Below are 17,915 nucleotides of genomic sequence, written 5' to 3'. Positions count from 1 at the left end.
AGCTAACTTGTTGAATTCAGCAGGTACTTATTCTGTCCTTGGGGTCTGGCATGGTAGATGCAGCTTGACTACCAAAAGGGCTAAACCTAAGCTACTCTGACCTCTCGAATGGGAGTAGCCTCTGTCAGAGTTTAGAAACCTGATTGAGGAAAAAGCACTTTCCTGGTTTTCAGAGCCAACTGTAGCCATTCTTAAAATATATGACTCTGTGGGAATTGGTAGAATTTTCATCATTTTTGAAGTCTCTAGTAGTAGAAAGAACATTGGTTTTAAAGCCAGAAAAGCCTGATTTGGGATGTATTTATTAACTTGTGAAACCTTGGCAAGTTCCTTAACCAGTGAGTCGCAGTTTCCTCATCTGCAGAACGGGAATCATGTTATTGCTAGTTTACAGGATCTCTGTGATGATTAAATACGACAGTTTTTCATGAAACGCATAGCACAGAGTAGGCAGTGAATGTTCAGTGTCTTTTACTCATTGGCCTCAACCCAACTCCATTCTCTTTTATTTAGGAGAACTCATTTCTAAGAAGTTGGCTTCCCTTGAGTATGCTTCTAGTAAATCTCTTGAACTTCCTGACTGTGGTGGCCTGGACTCCCTGGTCCTTTGACCAGGATTACTAATAACAAATATGTGTGTTTTTCCCCAGCTATCTCTTAAATCCCTACACGGTCTTGTCTTGTGTTGCCAAGTCTACCTGTGCCATCAACAACACCCTCATTGCTTTCTTCATTTTGACTACGATAAAAGGTAAGGCCCCAAAGGAAGGTACAAAACGCAGTCCCTGATTTGTGTAGGGTTTTGTAAAACTTTATGCTGTAGATTTTTTAAAAAACCAATGTAACACTTAAAAACATTTTTTAAAATTACAGTAGAAAATGTTTATTATAGGAAATTTAGCTAAGACAAGAGAAAAAAACTAATTAAAACATCCTGAAATTCTACCACTCAGAGAGTCACTATTAATATAGTTCAAACAAACAAACAAACAAACAAAGGCTTATAGTGAGAATGGCAGCCTTCTGCCTCTGTCTTCCCAGCCCTCGTTCAACTTCTCCAAAAGAACTACTTTCTGGCTTTTGCTAGTATTTATTTACATATTTCTAAATAAGACTTGATATTGCTATTTCATGAATTATACATTTTAGACATTATCTATTGCATTTCCATTACGGGAGATAAAGATTTAGCTCTTTTGTACCCATATCTTCACTTCCCTTTACCCAAGTTTCCTAGAGAAGTCAAGTCACGGTTTTGATTAAATCAGTGGTCAGTACCTATATTTTATGACACTATATATGTATTATTCACTACTGGGCAAAGTAGCAACTATGATTACTTTTTCTTTCTTCTACAACCTTTTATTTCTCCCAGGGTTAATAATTGTCTTTTTTATTTTGCTTGTTTGGTTTTTTTCTTAGGCTTTGTACCAACCAGTATTTTCCCCCAGTTGCTCTGCTGTAGATCTGTCAGTTGCCTAACAATAGTTTTTAACAAATGCTTAAATTCATCAAATAGTCTATCAGTTCCATTATTTTTCTGGAGACCTCCCTCACGCATCCTCCTTCCTGCCCCAGTCTGTGCTGGTTGTTGTCTGGGCCTGGTGCAAAGCTGTCATGCTGGGACTTCCGTTTATAATTCTCCTGTGTTGAAAGGGTTCCTTCTCTCCTTTATTCATTTCTTTCCTCTGTTTTGCTAAAGTACTTACTTTAGTAGTTTTCTAAGAAAGAGTGTATGAGATATGTATTATGAGTCATTCCAGGTCTGAAAAAAGTCTTTGTTCCCGTTTAGCACCAAATTAATAGTTGGGGCAAGGTATATAATTCTAGACTGGAAAAACTTTTTCTTCAGAATTTTGAAGGCAGTGCTTCACTGTCTGCTAGCATCCTGGTTGCTATTGAGCAGTTTGATGCCATTATGTGTAACCTAATTTTTCTTTCTGAAAGATTTAGGATTTTTTTATCCTCAGTGTTTTGAAATTTTGTGATGCTGTGTCTTGACCTGAGTCTTTTTTTCATTCATTATGCTGGACACTTGGTAGGCGCTTTTTTTTTTTTTTTTTTTGAAGATTTTATTTTTTCCCTTTTTCTTCCCAAAGGCCCCCGGTACATAGTTGTATATTCTTCGTTGTGGGTCCTTCTAGTTGTGGTATGTGGGACGCTGCCTCAGCGTGGTTTGATGAGCAGTGCCATGTCCACGCCCAGGATTCGAACCAACGAAACACTGGGCCGCCTGCAGCGGAGCGCACGAACTTAACCACTCGGCCACGGGGCCATCCCCGGTAGGGGCTTTTAATAGAGAGACTAGAGTCCTTTAGTTCTGGAAAGTGTTTCTGTACTATTTTTCAAATTCTCTTTTCTCTGTCTTCTTGTTTGGGACATACATTAGATATTGGACTTTCTTGATTGATCTAATTTGCATATTTTATTTTCTATTTATTTTTCCATCTTTTTTACTTACTTTTTCTGGAATATTTCATTGTTTTTATCTTCCAACCCTTTCATTGAATTTTTTATTTTTGTTTTCTTTATTTTTATTTTTTTGGGGAAGATTAGCCCTGAGCTAACATCTGCTGCCAATCCTCCTCCTTCTGCCGAGGAAGCCTGGTCCTGAGCTAACATCCATGCCCATCTTCCTCCACCTTTTATGTGGGATGCATACCACAGCATGGCTTGCCAAGTGGTGCCATGTCCGCACCCGGGATCTGAACCAGTGAACCCCAGGCTGCCACAGCGGAACGTGTGCACTTAACTGCTGTGCCACTGGGCTGGCCCCTGAATTTTTTATTTTTATATTATATTTTTAAGTTCTTTCTGGGTCTCCAGTTGTTTCTTTGATACATCCTATTATTATTTTATTACCACAATGTCCTTTCTTATTACTCTGAGTATTTTTTTTCAGTTTCCATCTGTTCTAAGCATAGTCTCTTTATCTTCCTGGTTCCCCCCCGCTTTTTTTTTCCTGTTTGTTTTGGGCTCTATCTTTTATATGGGAAGATTTTTCTCTTATTTGTGCTGATCCTTGGCTGTCTGTTATTTAAGAGTGAGGCACTAACATTTATTTAATCTCATTACTTTTCAGCTCACACTTTTCTTCAGCCCATTACTGGGCTTAGTATCCCCTAGACCTGTGCCTCTTTAATTTTCTTCAAAACTGTAATCTCTGGGGATGGAGTAGAAAGTTGTAAGGATGGGGTATCCAGGGGTAGTCACCTGGCTGCACATAGTTGAGATGAGACCTGAGGTTCTGACTGGTCTGAATACAAACTTGCAGCTTGCTTTTCATCTCTGTACCTTACCCCCACCTTCCATGGTACCCGATGCCTTCAAGGTGCTAAATTTCTCAGAAGTTCTTTGTGGTGAGTTGGCCTGATTTTTATGGGTATTCCTTTCTGTAGGCCATTGAGCTGTAATTTCTTCCGTATTGCTAAGTCGTTTACCCCTCTTCCATCTGCTTTATGTTTCTACTATTGTGTTAAAATTTATTTTGCTATAATCTCCTGTCCTGTTCTTTGTGGTTTAAGACCAGTTTTATTCCTTTATTGTCATTTTAGTGAGGTTTTGGAGGAAGAGATGATACACATGTGATTAATCTACCATTTTTAACTGGAAGTTTATTAGCATTTGGGGTATGTATTTCCAGATTGCCCCCCCCCATTTTTCTTTCAGACTTTTAAATATTGTGTCAATAACTATTGCCACAAAAATGTTATTTAACAAACCACTCCAAAACTTAGAGGCTTAAAAGAACAATAAACATTTACTTGGCTTATGTAAGTCAGCTGATCTAGGTGGCTAGGCAGCTTGTTGGTTTTATTGGGGCTCATTCATGCAACAGTGGCTGGCAGGAGTTGGCTAATCTAGGGTGGGCTCCTTTCCACAAGTCTGTCATCCTCCTGGACCAGGAGACGAATTTAGCCATGTTCTTCTCATAGCGATGGCAGAGGTACAACTCTGAGTAAGCCCAATCAGGCATGCGCTTTTGAAGTTTCTGGTTGCATCACATGTCCTAGAATCCCATTGATCAAAACATAACACATGGCTGAGGCCAGGGGTGGAGACTTCCATCCTGTCCACAATGGGAGGGTACTGCGAAGTTACATGGCAAAGGGTGTAGACATAGGAAGGGGTGGAGAATTGGGGCCAATAATACAGTCTACCACATATATCAGTAAACATCTAGTTTGTCATTTTATTTTATTTTTTATTTTTTTTGTGAGGAAGATTGGCCCTGGGCTAACATCTGTTGCCTATCTTCCTCTTTTTGCTTGAGGAAGATTGTTGCTGAGCTAACATCTATACCAATCTTCCTCTGTGTTACGTGGGATGCTGCCACAGTGTTGCTTGATGAGCGGTGCTGGGTCCATGCCTGGGATCCGAACCTGTGAACCCTAGGCCGCTGAAGTGGAACATGTGAACTCAACCACTACGCCACCAGGCCGGCCCCTAGTCTGTCATTTTAAATGGTTACATACTATTCTGTTGTATGGATGAATGTAGAGAAGTTCTTTAACCAACTTCTACTATTAAATATTTAGGTAATTTTCCAGTTTTAAGCTATTAAAATAATACTACAATTAATTTTGTAATATACAGTAATTTTCGCACCCATGTTCAGTTTTCTTTTTTCTTTTCTTTTTTTGTTTTTAAAGATTGGCACCTGAGCTAACAATGGTTGCCAATCTTCATTTTATTTTTTCTGCTTTTTCTCCCCAAATCCCCCCAGTACATAGTTGTATATTTTAGTTGTGGGTCCTTCTAGCTGTGGCATGTGGGACACCGCCTCACCATGGCCTGATGAGTGGTGCCACGTCCGCGCCCAGGATCCAAACCAGTGAAACCCTGGGCCGCTGCAGCGGAGTGCGTGAACTTAACCACTTGGCCACGGGGCCGGCCCCCAGTTATTTTCTTACAGTAAAGTCCTAGAAATAGAATTATTGTGACACTGGGTGTGCACCTTCTTTAAGATTACTGAAATTTTTTGCTAAATTGCCTTTAAGCGTTTTACCAATTTGTACTCCCGTAAGAAGTTGTATGAAAGTTCTTATTTCCCTAAATTGTTGCTGAATAGTTTGCACACTCGGGAAATAAAGAATCAAAAGTTGTACATAGAACCTTTTACTTACAGTTTAGAGTGGCACATGGGAATGATTTAGGTCTTCATTAGACGTTGTTTCTCTTAGAGTGGCTGTGGGTGGTCTTTCTGTAGACCCTTTAGCTTAACTTATTATCAGGTTACTTAAAATGACTAGGTATTGCATAAACCGAATTGTCTTTTTCTGAAGATTGTGATCATTTCATCAGAAACAACTCTGAAATAGTAAAGACTCTTTGCCGTCTGAGAATACTCCCTGCCTCAGTCTGTATTTCCAGAGTAGCAGGCTCAGGTAGACCGATTTATCAAGGTGTCTATTAAAATAAAGGAATATATACTGCAGCCTGGCAGAGGAACTATGAGCATTGGCCTTTGGAAATGTCACCTTTAAAATGGCTGAGCACAAAGATAGAAAGACTGAAGACATGGCCTCTGAAGGTGTGTGCAGTAGGCATCTCACACCAAAACGAAGTGTGCCATTTTAAAAACATCTTTTGTACAATCCTTTAATCAATGGAGAGGTTTTGTTTAGGGGAAAAACATATAAAGAAGTTACGTGTATCTCTTTTGCAGCTACGTTGTTTTTGGTTCCACAGGGCAAATGTTTTTATTATTATATTATTCTAGATTTCTGTCGAATAAATTCATAGACGTTTTTGTAATGTTATACACACAATTTTGTTGAACTCTTATCACTTATTTCATGTGAATCATGTATGACATTGGTCACATATTTGTCAGTTTCTTTAAATCTAAATTTAATTTTTCTTAATTTTAGGAGTAGTTCAAGTACTTGGTAAGAATAAAAGAAATTCAAACATATAAAATGAGAAGTAAGTCTTTCATCACCTTGCCCCACCTCCACTTCCATTCCTCAGGTATATTTGTCATGGGGTCCCAGGCTTTCACTTTTGCTGGACATGTAAGTTATGTTTCATTGTTGACACCTGTAAATAGAGACCATCACAAATTACATTTCTAATCTATTAAAATATTTGAATAATTCTGTTTTAGTTAGGTCTCTGAACCACTCTAACTCTTGGAGTGTATTAGTAATCCCTACTAATAGTGTATACAGTAAAGTTAGTTCAGTTATGAAATCTGCAAGTCCTATTTCTACGTTTGACATTTGTACCACATAATTAGATATTTAATAAAATTAATAAGGGAATAATTCACTTTTTATTTAAAGAAGAAAACGGGAGAATTCACAAAGGAAGGAATATAAATGACTAAAATATATGAAAAAATATTCAACTACATAGATAATCATTAAAGAAAAGCAAACTGAAATAACAAAGAAGTGGTTTTTTTTCCCCCCTGTCAGATTGGCAAAGATTTTAGAAGATAATTCTCAGTGCTGGCAAAGGTTCTATCAAATAGGTATTCCCCCCATGGCAAGTTGACTTGTCAATGAGTACAGTCCTCTTGGGAAGCAGTTTGGCAGTAGTCTTAAAATGTTTGTACTTTTGATTAATTCTACTTTTGAGAACTCATCCTAAAGTAATGCAGAAATACAGACAAAACTTTATGGTGCAAAGTCATTAATTGCAGGATTATTATAATGACTAGAAAAATGGGAAAATACTTCAAAATAGAGAGAGGAATGGCTAAGTAAAACATGGTTTGCCCATGTCGTTAAATAAAATACAGTTTACCCATGCACATGATGTTTAAAAATAATTGTAAATTATGTGAGAATACATTTGTAAAGCAGAATACAAAATTGTATATTTTAATAAAATGTAGTCTGAACTATGTTAAAACAGTAAAATTAGATAGAAAATAGATTCCAAAAGAGTAATACTTGTTTCTGTAGAGTAAGTTCGTGAGTGATTTTTCTTTCCTTTTTGATTTTTTTTTTCTTTTTGAGGAAGATTAGCCCTGAGCTAACATCTGCTGCCAATCCTCCTCTTTTTGCTGAGGAAGACTGGCCCTGAGCTAACATCCGTGCCCATCTTCCTCTACTTTATATGTGGGACGCCTACCACAGCATGGCTTGCTAAGCAGTGCCATGACTGCATCCGGGATCCGAACCCGTGAACCCCGGGCCACTGAAGTGGAACGTGCGCACTTAACCGCTGTGCCACTGGGCCAGCCCCATGTTTCCTTTTCATATTTGTTTTTTTCCCAAATTTTCTTCAATGAGCACATAATTAAAAATAAATTAACTTGCTTAATAAAAAGATAGGGACAGCGGAAGTAAACTTGGCAACTCTCTCCCCAGACTTCCATGGAGCAGGTGCCCCACAGGAGGGAGTGGCTTTGTTTGCTTTGTCCCCTTGACTCCTTCTACTTACTCTCCCTTGGCTTCCTCTGTGGCAGCCCAGGGTTACCTGGGACACACTGAGAGCTGCATGCCAGGACAAGGCCCAGGCCATTGTATTGTGATGTCCTTGTTGGGGTGTTGGCCAGGAAACACAGGTCTGTGAGCAGGGTTGATGTTAGTTTAGTGGGGCAGCTTGGGTTTCACTTCAAAGGTTGGTGCTTTGGTTAAGGGGTACTCTGCCTTTCAGTGAGCTAATTAAAATATTCCATCCCTGTGAAGTAGTCTTCATTAGGCTTTAAAAAGGAAAACAAACAGATGTTAATAGGTACTCCTGCTTATTCACTGTTGGCATTTGTCAACAATGAGATGTCCCAGAGTAGGAATTTTTGAGTTTTGCCACCTAAGGACCCTTCCAACTCCTCTTCTTCCATCACAAGAGGCCTGAGTGACAGGACTTGCTTCCCATGGAAAAAGAAGGATCCCAGTACTATCAGAGGCAGTCCAGAGTGATTAAGAGCTCAGGCTGCTCTGATGTCAGACAGATCTGGTAGCTAATCCCGGCTCCACCATTTCCTGGCTGTATCACCTTGAGCAAGTCACGTAACTGTTCTGGGCCTCAGTTTCCTTATCTGTAACGTGAGGATTGAAACAGTCCCTGCTGCATAGGGTGAATATAAAGAATGGATGAGATGGTGCATGTAAAACACTTAGCATGGTGTAGGGTCATGTACTAAGTGCTCAGTAAATGGTGGTGCTGCTTGTCACTCTCAATAGTATCCTCCTTTTTAAAAGATCCCTCAGGATTGATGGGGTCTCCCTGAGCCGTCTGGGGACGACTAGGAGAAGGTTAGAATGAGAAGTTCTCTTCTTGGCACCCAGTCCTAGAAGAGCAATGTCAGAGTGATGATCCTGAGGCCTGATGAGCCCATCACTTCATATCGGGTTCCTCTAGGGTAAAGCCCTGCCCTTGAAGACAGTTGTAGAGGATAAGGACCCAAGGACACTAGGACCAAGCAGCCTGGGGTTTCATTAGATCAACCCAGCTTCAAAACCTGCCAGTTCAGGTTACCAGTTTTGTAGCCTCATGCAAATCACACAGCCTCAAGAGCTTCAGTTTGATCACAGAGATAATATCTACCTCGTGGATTAGTGGAGGAAAATGAGAAATATAAAATGCTTAGTATGCTTCCTTAGCAGAACCCGCTCAACAAATAGTCGCTCTGCTTATTGTGATTTTTATGGCACAGCCATAGATTGACATCAAGAAGGTAGCGTAGTGATGCAGATAAAAGAGTACAGGGTCTGGAATGAGACTGTCTGGGTTCACATCCTATTACTGTTATTCACTGGTTTTGTGACCCTAGGCAAATAAACTCTCTGTCCTTCCGTTTCCGTATCTGTAAAATGGGGATAGTAATAGTACCCACTTCATGGAGTTATTGGAGGGACTAAATGACTTAAATATGTCTAAAGTGCTTACAGTCCTGGCTGGAACAGAGAATGTGCTCAGTAAATTATCATCATCGTTGATATGGATGGACTAGTCTGAGAGAGCCTGCCTTGTTAAAAGAGCACTTGGCAAGGAGTGTAGTACATTGGGCCAGGCCCCAGCATCATCTCCTCCTCCCCAGCAATCTTGCTTGTTGCTCAGGCCCTAGCGCAACTTTCTCTTCTGAGTGTCCTTTAGGACCTGAGTCCTTTTGACCACATTCCACTCTGTCCCACTGCTTGTCTCAGCACAGGTCACTGTCTATGACCTAGCCTCTGCTCATTCCACTTGAAATATAGATGTTGAACAAGCATTCACGGCCCCACCTCATCTGCATTCCTACTCTATCCTGTAGCTATGCCACCCACCCAGGCCCAGATCACTTCAAGGTGCAGTCCCTGGAGGCAGAGTGTTACCCCAGGTCCTGCCTAGGCTTGTTTTGGCCCCCACCCTGACACAAATAGACAGTTGGAAAACATATTCAAAGCTAGATTGGGTAGATGATGAAATTCCCTGATACTATAGCCAGTGAATGTATACATTTGATTGATTTACTTTAATGGTCTCGTGATAAGGCTGAAGACTGGGGCTTGTACAGAAAACTTAGCGTGTGAGTATCTGGGCTCTACTAGCAGATAAAAGGTAGGTTACATCTTTTTTTGGTAAAACTCAGAGTCCTCTTGGCATACTTCCTCCTGGTTAGATGAGGAGTATGCTCTACCTCTTGCCCAAATGAGGCTGCCATTTCAGGCATTATTTGAAATGTCATATCTAGGCCTGTGGGTAGATGTTTTTGGATGACTGTGCAAGCTAAGCCCTCCATCATATGACCCCTACATACCTCTTGCAGACTTTTTAGATTATAATTTTTTTGAGGTAACATTGGTTTATAACATTATGTAAGTTTCAGTTGTACAATATTATAATTTGACATCTGTATATACTACAGCATGCTCACCACCAAAGTCTAGTTTCCATTCGTCACCATACAGTTGACCCCCTTTACCCATTTTGCCCACTCCCAGCCCCCTACCCCTCTGGTAACTACCAGTCTGTCTGCTTCTATGAATTTGTTCATTTGTTTTTATTTTGTTTTTTATATTCCACATATGAGTTAAGTCATACTGTATTCGTCTTCCTCTGTCTGACTTATTTCACTTAGCGTAGTACTCTCAAGGTCCAGCTATGTTGTTGCAAATGGCAAGATTTCATCTTTTTTATAGCCGAATAGTATTCCATTGTATATATCTATACACCACATCTTCTTTATCCATTCTTCTGTCAAGGGGCACTTAGGTTGTTTCCATGTCTTGGCTATTGTTTATGATGCTGCAGTGAAATAGGGGAGCAGATATCTTTTCGAATTAGTGTTTTCTATTCTTTGGGTAAATACCCAGAAGTGGAATAACTGGATCATATGGTAGTTCTATTCTTAATTTTTTGAGGAATCTCCATACTGTTTTCCAAAGTGGCTACACCAATTTACATTCCCACCAAAGGTGTATGAGGATTCCCTTTTCTCTGCATCATTTTCTACGCTTGTTATTTCTTTTCTTTTTGATAATAGTTATTCTAATAGGTGTGAGGTGATATCTCATTGTGGTTTTGATTTGCGTTTCCTCAATAACTAGTCATGTTGAACATCTTTTTGTGTGCCTGTTGGCTATCTTTATGTGTTCTTTGGAAAAATGTCTGTTCAGATCCTCTGCCTTTCTTTTAACTGAATTGTGTTTTTTTGTCGTTGAATTATATGAGTTCTTTTTTTTTTTTTTGGATGTTAACCCCTTATCAGATATATGATTTCCAAATATCTTCTCCCATTTGGTAGGTTGTCTTTTCATTTTGTTACGATTTCCTTTGTTGTGCAGAAGCTTTTCAGTTTGATGTAGTCCCATTTGTTTATTTTTGCTTTTGGTTTCCTCGCCTGAAGAGACATATCCGAAAAGATATTGCTAAGATCAATGTCAAAGATCGTACTGCCTATGTTTTCTTTTAGAAGTTTTATGGTTTCAGGTTTTACATTTAAGTCTTTAAACTATTTTGAGTTAATTTTTTGTATGATGTAAGATAGCAGTGTAGTTTCATTCTTTTACGTGTAGCTGTAGATTGCTTTTTATTTGAAGTATAACATATATACAGATGCACAAATCATTCGTGGATAGTCCAATGAATTTTCACAAAATGTTAATTTGTTTTGGTCTTGTAACCAAAACCATTTGTTTGGTTTTGAGTAACCAGCACACAAATTAAGAAACACAATGCTGGTGCTGGCCCTGTGGCATAGAGGTTAAGTCCATTGCACTGCGCTTTGGTGGGCCAGGTTTGTGGGTTCAGATCCTGGGCTGAGACCTACACCACTGTCAAGCCATGCTGTGGCAGCAACCCACATATAAAGTAGAGGAAGATTGGCACAGATGTTAGCTTAGGGCTAATCTTACTCAAGCAAAAAAAAAGAGGAAGATTGGCAACAGATGTTAGCTCAGAGTGAATCTTCCTCACCAAAAAAGAAAGAAAGAAAGAACGAAACAGAATGTTACCAACATCCACAAGAGCCCCTTCTGTGCCCTCTTCTAGTCATTCCTCCTAATTCTCACCCTGTTTTTGCCATGTTGAGCTAATTACAGTTCCCAGCCCCCCACCCCCAGCACACCATTCTCTCTCTCACCTTCCTGCCTGTGTACATGCTGGTCCTTTGGACTGCTGGCTTACCTCCTCATTGTTCATAACTCAGCTGTCAGCCTGCCCTAATGGGCCAGGTATGCTTCCTTTGTACTTTCCTCCTGTGTTTTGTCATTGTTTACCGGGAACTCCCTGAGGACAGAGACTGTCTGAGTCACCAGTCTCCTTGGCACCCAGCACAGACTTGGCATAGAGCGGGCACTCCAGAAATGTTTGCTTATTGAACAGTTTGTCTAAAATATTTGAAGCCACCTTTTACTTTTCTTTATCTCCCCTGACTCTGCCCCAAGCATATATCATCCTCCTTCTGCCTTCCTAACCCATTCTTCTTGCCCCTTCTAGCTTTTTCCAAACATCTCAGCCCTCTCTGAGTGTCTTGTGTGCCTCCATACTCCCCTCACTTTGATCAGACTGTGCATGCGCTCCATCCACACCTGCCCCAGCATCCCACATACCAGGCTCCTGACTGTTGGAGCACTATGTTTCTGCCCCCAGACTGCAGGCCTCAGCCATCCGAGGATAGTGTACTCCACAGAGAGCACTCTCTGTGCCCGGCCCCCTGCCATAACAAGTCCTCAGCTGCTATGCTGCAGGTTCTGTTTTTTTCAAGAGTCAGATTTATTTTGTGCTTTGCCCATGTTTCATTACCCTGTGTTTTATACTTCGTAAGTTTTCCTTCCTCAGTAACATTGGTTTCAACTAGACTTATTATGGTGATCATTTAGCAGTATATACAAATATCAAATCATTATGTTGTGCACCTTAAGCTAATATAATGTTATATGTCAATTATATCTCAATTAAAAAAAGAACATTGGTTTCCTTTAATATGCTTGCGTTTTTTAAAGAATTTAATATGTATCACTGAATGATATTCATTCATTCATTCACACATATGCCAGGTGGTAGAGAGATTCAAAGTTAAGAGAGGATTATTGCCCTTGAGAAACTCATGGACAAATGGGGAGAGAGAGAAACATTAGCAAATTATTATAAGACAGTATTAGTATTGAATGAGTTAAGAGAATAGGCACTGGAATCAGCAGAGTGGGTTTGGGTACATTACTTAACCTTTCTGTTTCTGTGCCTTGGTTTCTTCATCTGTAAAATGGATAGAATAAAAATGGGTAAAGAATAGAGCTTTCCCGAGGTTGTTGTGATATTTAATGGGGGCCTTTTTTGAGTCAGGCACTGTTCTTGATGCAGAGGACACAGAGGATAGGTCCCTGGTACCTAGTATGTGATCGATAAATGTAGCTCTAATCACTATTGTTATCAACTCTGCTTAGGCCTCATAGAGGAAGTGACATGAGACCTGGCCACTGAAGGGTGGGTCTCTACTACAAAGCCGGCAGAGAAGGACAGCTTAGACAGGATGAATAGCCTGAGAACAGACATGGAAGAATGAAAGGGCATGATGTTTTCAAAAATGAGGGAATGATCCAATATAGCTGGGGGACAGGGTGTGTGTAGCAGAGTGGTAAGAGGTGAGGCTGGAGAAAAAAGACCCAGATTGTGAAGGGTCTTGTTTGCTTTTGGAGTTTGGACTTAATTTGATAGATGAAATAGAACCATCAGAAGTCTTTAAAGAGGACCTTGTCACAATCTAAACTGTTTTAGAAGGATCCTTCTGGTGCTTTTGTGGAGAATGGACTAGATGGGAGGGGTTTGGGGAGACCGTTGAGGAGGAGAAGGAAGAGGCTGCTGAAACTCTTGGTGAGAGTGAGAACTGCAGTGACGAATGCTTCAGAGGTGGATCAACAGAGCATGTGACTGGTGTAAGGAGTGTGGAGGAAGAGGGTGAAAGCACAGCTGGAGTGTCCGGGGCATATTAATGCCATTTACTGACAGAGAGAATAGCAGAAAGGAATTTTTCCTTCCTAATGATTCCATCCAAGGCAGGCAGACTGCTTCTTCCTCATCTTGGGAACAAATATTCTAAAACTCACAAGTCCATTCTATTAGGCTAATGAGCCCTTTCTTCTCTCTTGGGCCTTATAAATAGTCAGCTACTCCTGACGAGTAATTGCTGATCTCAGGCAATTAGGGCAGAAGGTGGCTATGTTTATTTCACTCCCTGGTGTCTCCTGGGGAAGAGAGGTGAAAGTCATGTGTTTGTTTTCACCACATTTTTAAGAATGGATGGAGGCAGAACATTAGCCTCCCTCCTCTGGTAATAGACACATGGGCCTCCTTTCTCTCCCACACCCAGTATCTATGGAAAGCCATGTTAACTTTAAAAATTCTTTGCAGTTTTTACCTCTCTTAGCCAGTTTTCCACAAAATGTCATTCAGATTTTTGGCCAAGTCAAGGACTCCTGAGCCCACCCTAGCTGTTGGGCTCCAGAACAGCTGCTTTCCCACCACTGCCATCTCCCTATCTCAGAGTTGACCTGGTTCTGGTTATAGGTGTCTGCAGCTCAGCAGGTGTGTGGGGGCCTCTGCTGGTGGATCAGCTTGGCTTGGCATGACCCTGTCCCTGCTCAGTCATATTTACAAGTACCCTGGCTATAGGACATCATGCCTGGTAGTAATCAACATGGCAAGACAGCCCACCCCATAGAATTCTGTCCTTGGTCTTTTACTTCCAGCTTCCTCCTTTCTCTGCCTTCTTTCCACTTTCTTTCAACCATGAATTATTCCTAGCTGGTGAGTTTCCTTGGTTTGAGGGATGGAACGCTCAAAGTTCTTTCCGTTCCACTCCATGTCCTATGAAGTAGTCATATTCATGACCCTCCTTCTTCTAAGAAGGCTCTTAGATGTTTCAAGTATATAGACCATTTTGGTGGGCAAGTGATCCTATGGAACATCTCCTTCTGTTGTCTCTGGAGCTGAGCTGGGAGAGGGTAAAATTCCTTGGACTGAGTGGAGTGACTAGTTCCTCCTTTTATGAAACATCATTGAGAGGATGTCTGTTATTTTTGGTAAACAGTTGACCCCACATTAATAAGAGTGATCATGGGTACTGCCATTTTATGAAACACTACCGTTGTAAGACACCAGCCTTGGATCATCAATTGCACCCTAATTCTGGGCCACTTTGAAACCTCTGTTGTAAACTAGGGTTCTCTAGCCTTGCTTTTAAGGTACTTGCTTTTAGGTTACTTCATTGTCTTATGCCATTTGAAAGGGAGTGGCTATTTTTTTTTTTCAGTTTTTTTTTAATTGAATTATTGATAGGTTACAATCTTGTGAAATTTCAATTGTACATTAATGTTTGTCAGTCATGTTGTAGGTGCACCACTTCACCCTTTGTGCCCACCCCCCACCCCACCTTTCCCCTGGTATCCACTAAACTGTTCTTGGTCCATAGTTTTAAATTCCTCATATGAGTGGAGTCATACACAGATTATCCTTCTCTCGCTGGCTTATTTCACTTAACATAATTCTCTCAAGGTCCATCCATGTTATTGCAAATGGAATGATTTTGTTCTGTTTTGCAGCTGAGTAGTATTCCATTGTATATATGTACCACATCTTCTTTATCCATTCGTCTGTTGCTGGGCACTTAGGTTGCTTCCACGTCTTGGCTATTGTAAACAGTGCTGCAATAAACATTGGGGTGCACAGGACTTTTGGGATTGCTGACTTCAGGCTCTTTGGATAAATACCCAGTAGTGGGATGGCTGGATCGTATAGTAGTTCTATTTTTAGTTTTTTGAGGAATCTCCATACTGTTTTCCATAGTGGCTGCACCAGTTTGCATTCCCACCAGCAGTGTATGAGGGTTCCTTTTTCTCCGCAACCTCTCCAACATTTGTTGCTATTAGTTTTAGATATTTTTGTCATTCTAACGGGTGTAAGGTGATATCTTAGTGTAGTTTTGATTTGCATTTCCCTGATGATCAGCGACGATGAGCATCTTTTCATGTGCCTATTGGCCATCAGTATATCTTCTTTGGAGAAATGTCTGTTCATGTCTCCAGCCCATTTTTTGATTGGGTTGTTTGATGTTTTGTGATTGAGTTGCGAGAGTTCTTTATATATTAAGGATATTAAGCCTTTGTCAGATATATGACTTGCAAATATTTTTTCCCAGTTAGTGGGTTGTTTTTTTGTTTCAATCCTGTTTTCATTTGCGTTGAAAAAGCTCTTTAATCTGATGAAGTCCCATTTGTTTATTCTTTCTATTGTTTCCCTTCTCTGAGAAGGCATGGTGTCCGAAAAGATCCTTTTAATACTGATGTCAAAGAGTGTACTGCCTACGTTTTCTTCCAGAAGCCTTATGGTTTCAGGTCTCACCTTTAGGTCTTTAATCCATTTTGAGTTTATTTTGGTGAATGGTGAAAAAGAATGGTCAATTTTCATTCTTTTACATGTGGCTTTCCAGTTTTCCCAGCACCATTTGTTGAAAAGACTTTCTTTTCTCCATTGTATGCCCTCAGCTCCTTTGTCAAAGATAAGCTGTCCATAGATGTGTGGTTTTATTTCTGGGCTTTCAATTTTGTTCCATTGATCTGTGCACCTGTTTTTGTACCAGTACCATGCTGTTTTGATTACTGTAGCTTTGTAGTATGTTTTGAAGTCAGGGATTGTGATGCCTCCCGTTTTGTTCTTTTTTCTCAGGATTGCTTTAGCAATTCGGGGTCTTTTGTTGCCCCATATGAATTTTAGGATTCTTTGTTCTGATTCTGTAAAGAATGTCATTGAGATTCTGATTGGGATGGCGTTGAATCTGTAGATTGCTTTAGGTAGAATGGACATTTTAACTATGTTTATTCTTCCAATCCATGTACATGGAATGTCTTTCCATCTCCTTATGTCATCATCCAATTCTCTCAGAAAGGCCTTGTAATTTTCATTATATAGGTCCTTCACTTCCTTAGTTAAATTTACCCCAAGGTATTTTATTCTTTTTGTTGTGATTGTGAATGGTATTGTATTCTTGAGTTCTTTTTCTGTTGGTTCATTACTGGAGTATAGAAATGCTACTGATTTATGCAAGTTGATTTTATACCCTGCAACTTTGCTGTAGTTGTTGATTACTTCTAACAGTTTTCCGATGGATTCTTTGGGGTTTTCTATATATAAGATCATGTCGTCTGCAAACAGCGAGAGTTTCACTTCTTCCCTCCCTATTTGGATTCCTTTTATTCCTTTTTCTTGCCTGATTGCTCTGGGGGAGTGGCTATTTTTAAAAAAATATAAATCAGGTGTTTTTTTATGACGAAAACAAACCATGTTCACTATAGAAAGTTTAGAAAATACAGAGAAGCAAAAATGAAAAATCATCCATAATCTCACCACCCAGAGATAACCACTGTGAATTTTCTGGCCTAACCTTTTAGTCTTTTTTTAAGAAATGTGTTTGCATATATTTTTAAATGGATCATAGTATATATGTCTTTTATAACCTTCACTTAATAGGATGCTATAAGCATCTTTCAACGTCATTGCAAATTCTTTATAACATCATGTTTAATGATTCTGTAGTGGTCAATTTTATATAAAGAATGGGGACATGACATTATTAATAAAAATTAATATGTTTTAATTTGAAAAAAATAATAAATATATAACCTAAAGAGTACCTAGGGAAGGAATGTTATAAAAATAGTGATGGAGTGTGGCAACATGCAAAGGGATAAGTTTCACAGCTCTGAATAGCATAAGCAATAACTTGTAGGCTATATCAATTAATAAGTTAAATAGGCCTGGATGCCAATAGACTTGATCCCTTTATTCATCTTTGGGCTGAAGTTTTGAAAAATCTTTCCATGTCTGAAAGTTTTTCAAGAAATATACCTGGAGTGTCTCAGGTTGCCAAAAGTAAATGGTTTTGACTTCCTTGCTTTCCTTTCATTAGAAATCAAGCCAAGAAGCTCTCACTCTGTGTGCATTTGCTTAGCACCTTGTGTACTGGTAGACATTTGGCAGGTGATTGTTTGAGCAGTTCTGGAAAGTTTCTTGTTTTGGGGACTTGCTGAGTCTAATCCTGATTGATGAGGCTGGATTATTCCATACATTTATTTCTTTTTACAGGTAGTGCCTTCCTCAGTGCTATTTTTCTTGCCTTAGCAACGTACCAGTCTCTGTACCCACTCACCTTGTTTGTCCCAGGACTCCTCTATCTCCTCCAGGTAAGCACTTGCTCTCAGGTAAGCCAGCACTCAAGTGACATTTAAAACCAGGCATGGTCCCTGTTTGGGGGAAGGGCGGGCACGGGTTAATAAAAGCAATGGCACTGGGTCCCCAACTCATACTTGCTTGCTTCTAATTAAAAACACAAACAAAGAGGGGCTGGCCCCGTGGCCGAGCGGTTAAGTTCGTGCGCTCCGCTGCAGGCGGCCCAGTGTTTCGTTGGTTCGAATCCTGGGCGCGGACATGACACTGCTCGTCAAACCACGCTGAGGCAGCGTCCCACATGCCACAACTAGATGGAC

General features: G+C 40.1%; 1 protein-coding gene across 1 annotated transcript in view; it reads left to right on the top strand.

Moving 5' to 3' along the window:
* PIGU (phosphatidylinositol glycan anchor biosynthesis class U) overlaps window positions 1-17,915 on the top strand; it is an 89,562-nt gene that overhangs the window by 33,760 nt on the left and 37,887 nt on the right. Inside the window, exons 6-7 of the mRNA XM_014831472.3 lie at window positions 651-751; window positions 17,515-17,612. Coding sequence (XP_014686958.1) covers window positions 651-751; window positions 17,515-17,612 — 199 coding nt within the window. The remainder of the gene's footprint in view (window positions 1-650; window positions 752-17,514; window positions 17,613-17,915) is intronic.

Source organism: Equus asinus, chromosome 15 (assembly GCF_041296235.1).
Source record: "Equus asinus isolate D_3611 breed Donkey chromosome 15, EquAss-T2T_v2, whole genome shotgun sequence".
In the NCBI taxonomy this organism is placed as follows: Eukaryota; Metazoa; Chordata; class Mammalia; order Perissodactyla; family Equidae; genus Equus; species Equus asinus.
This window is presented reverse-complemented; position numbering and strand designations above follow the sequence as displayed.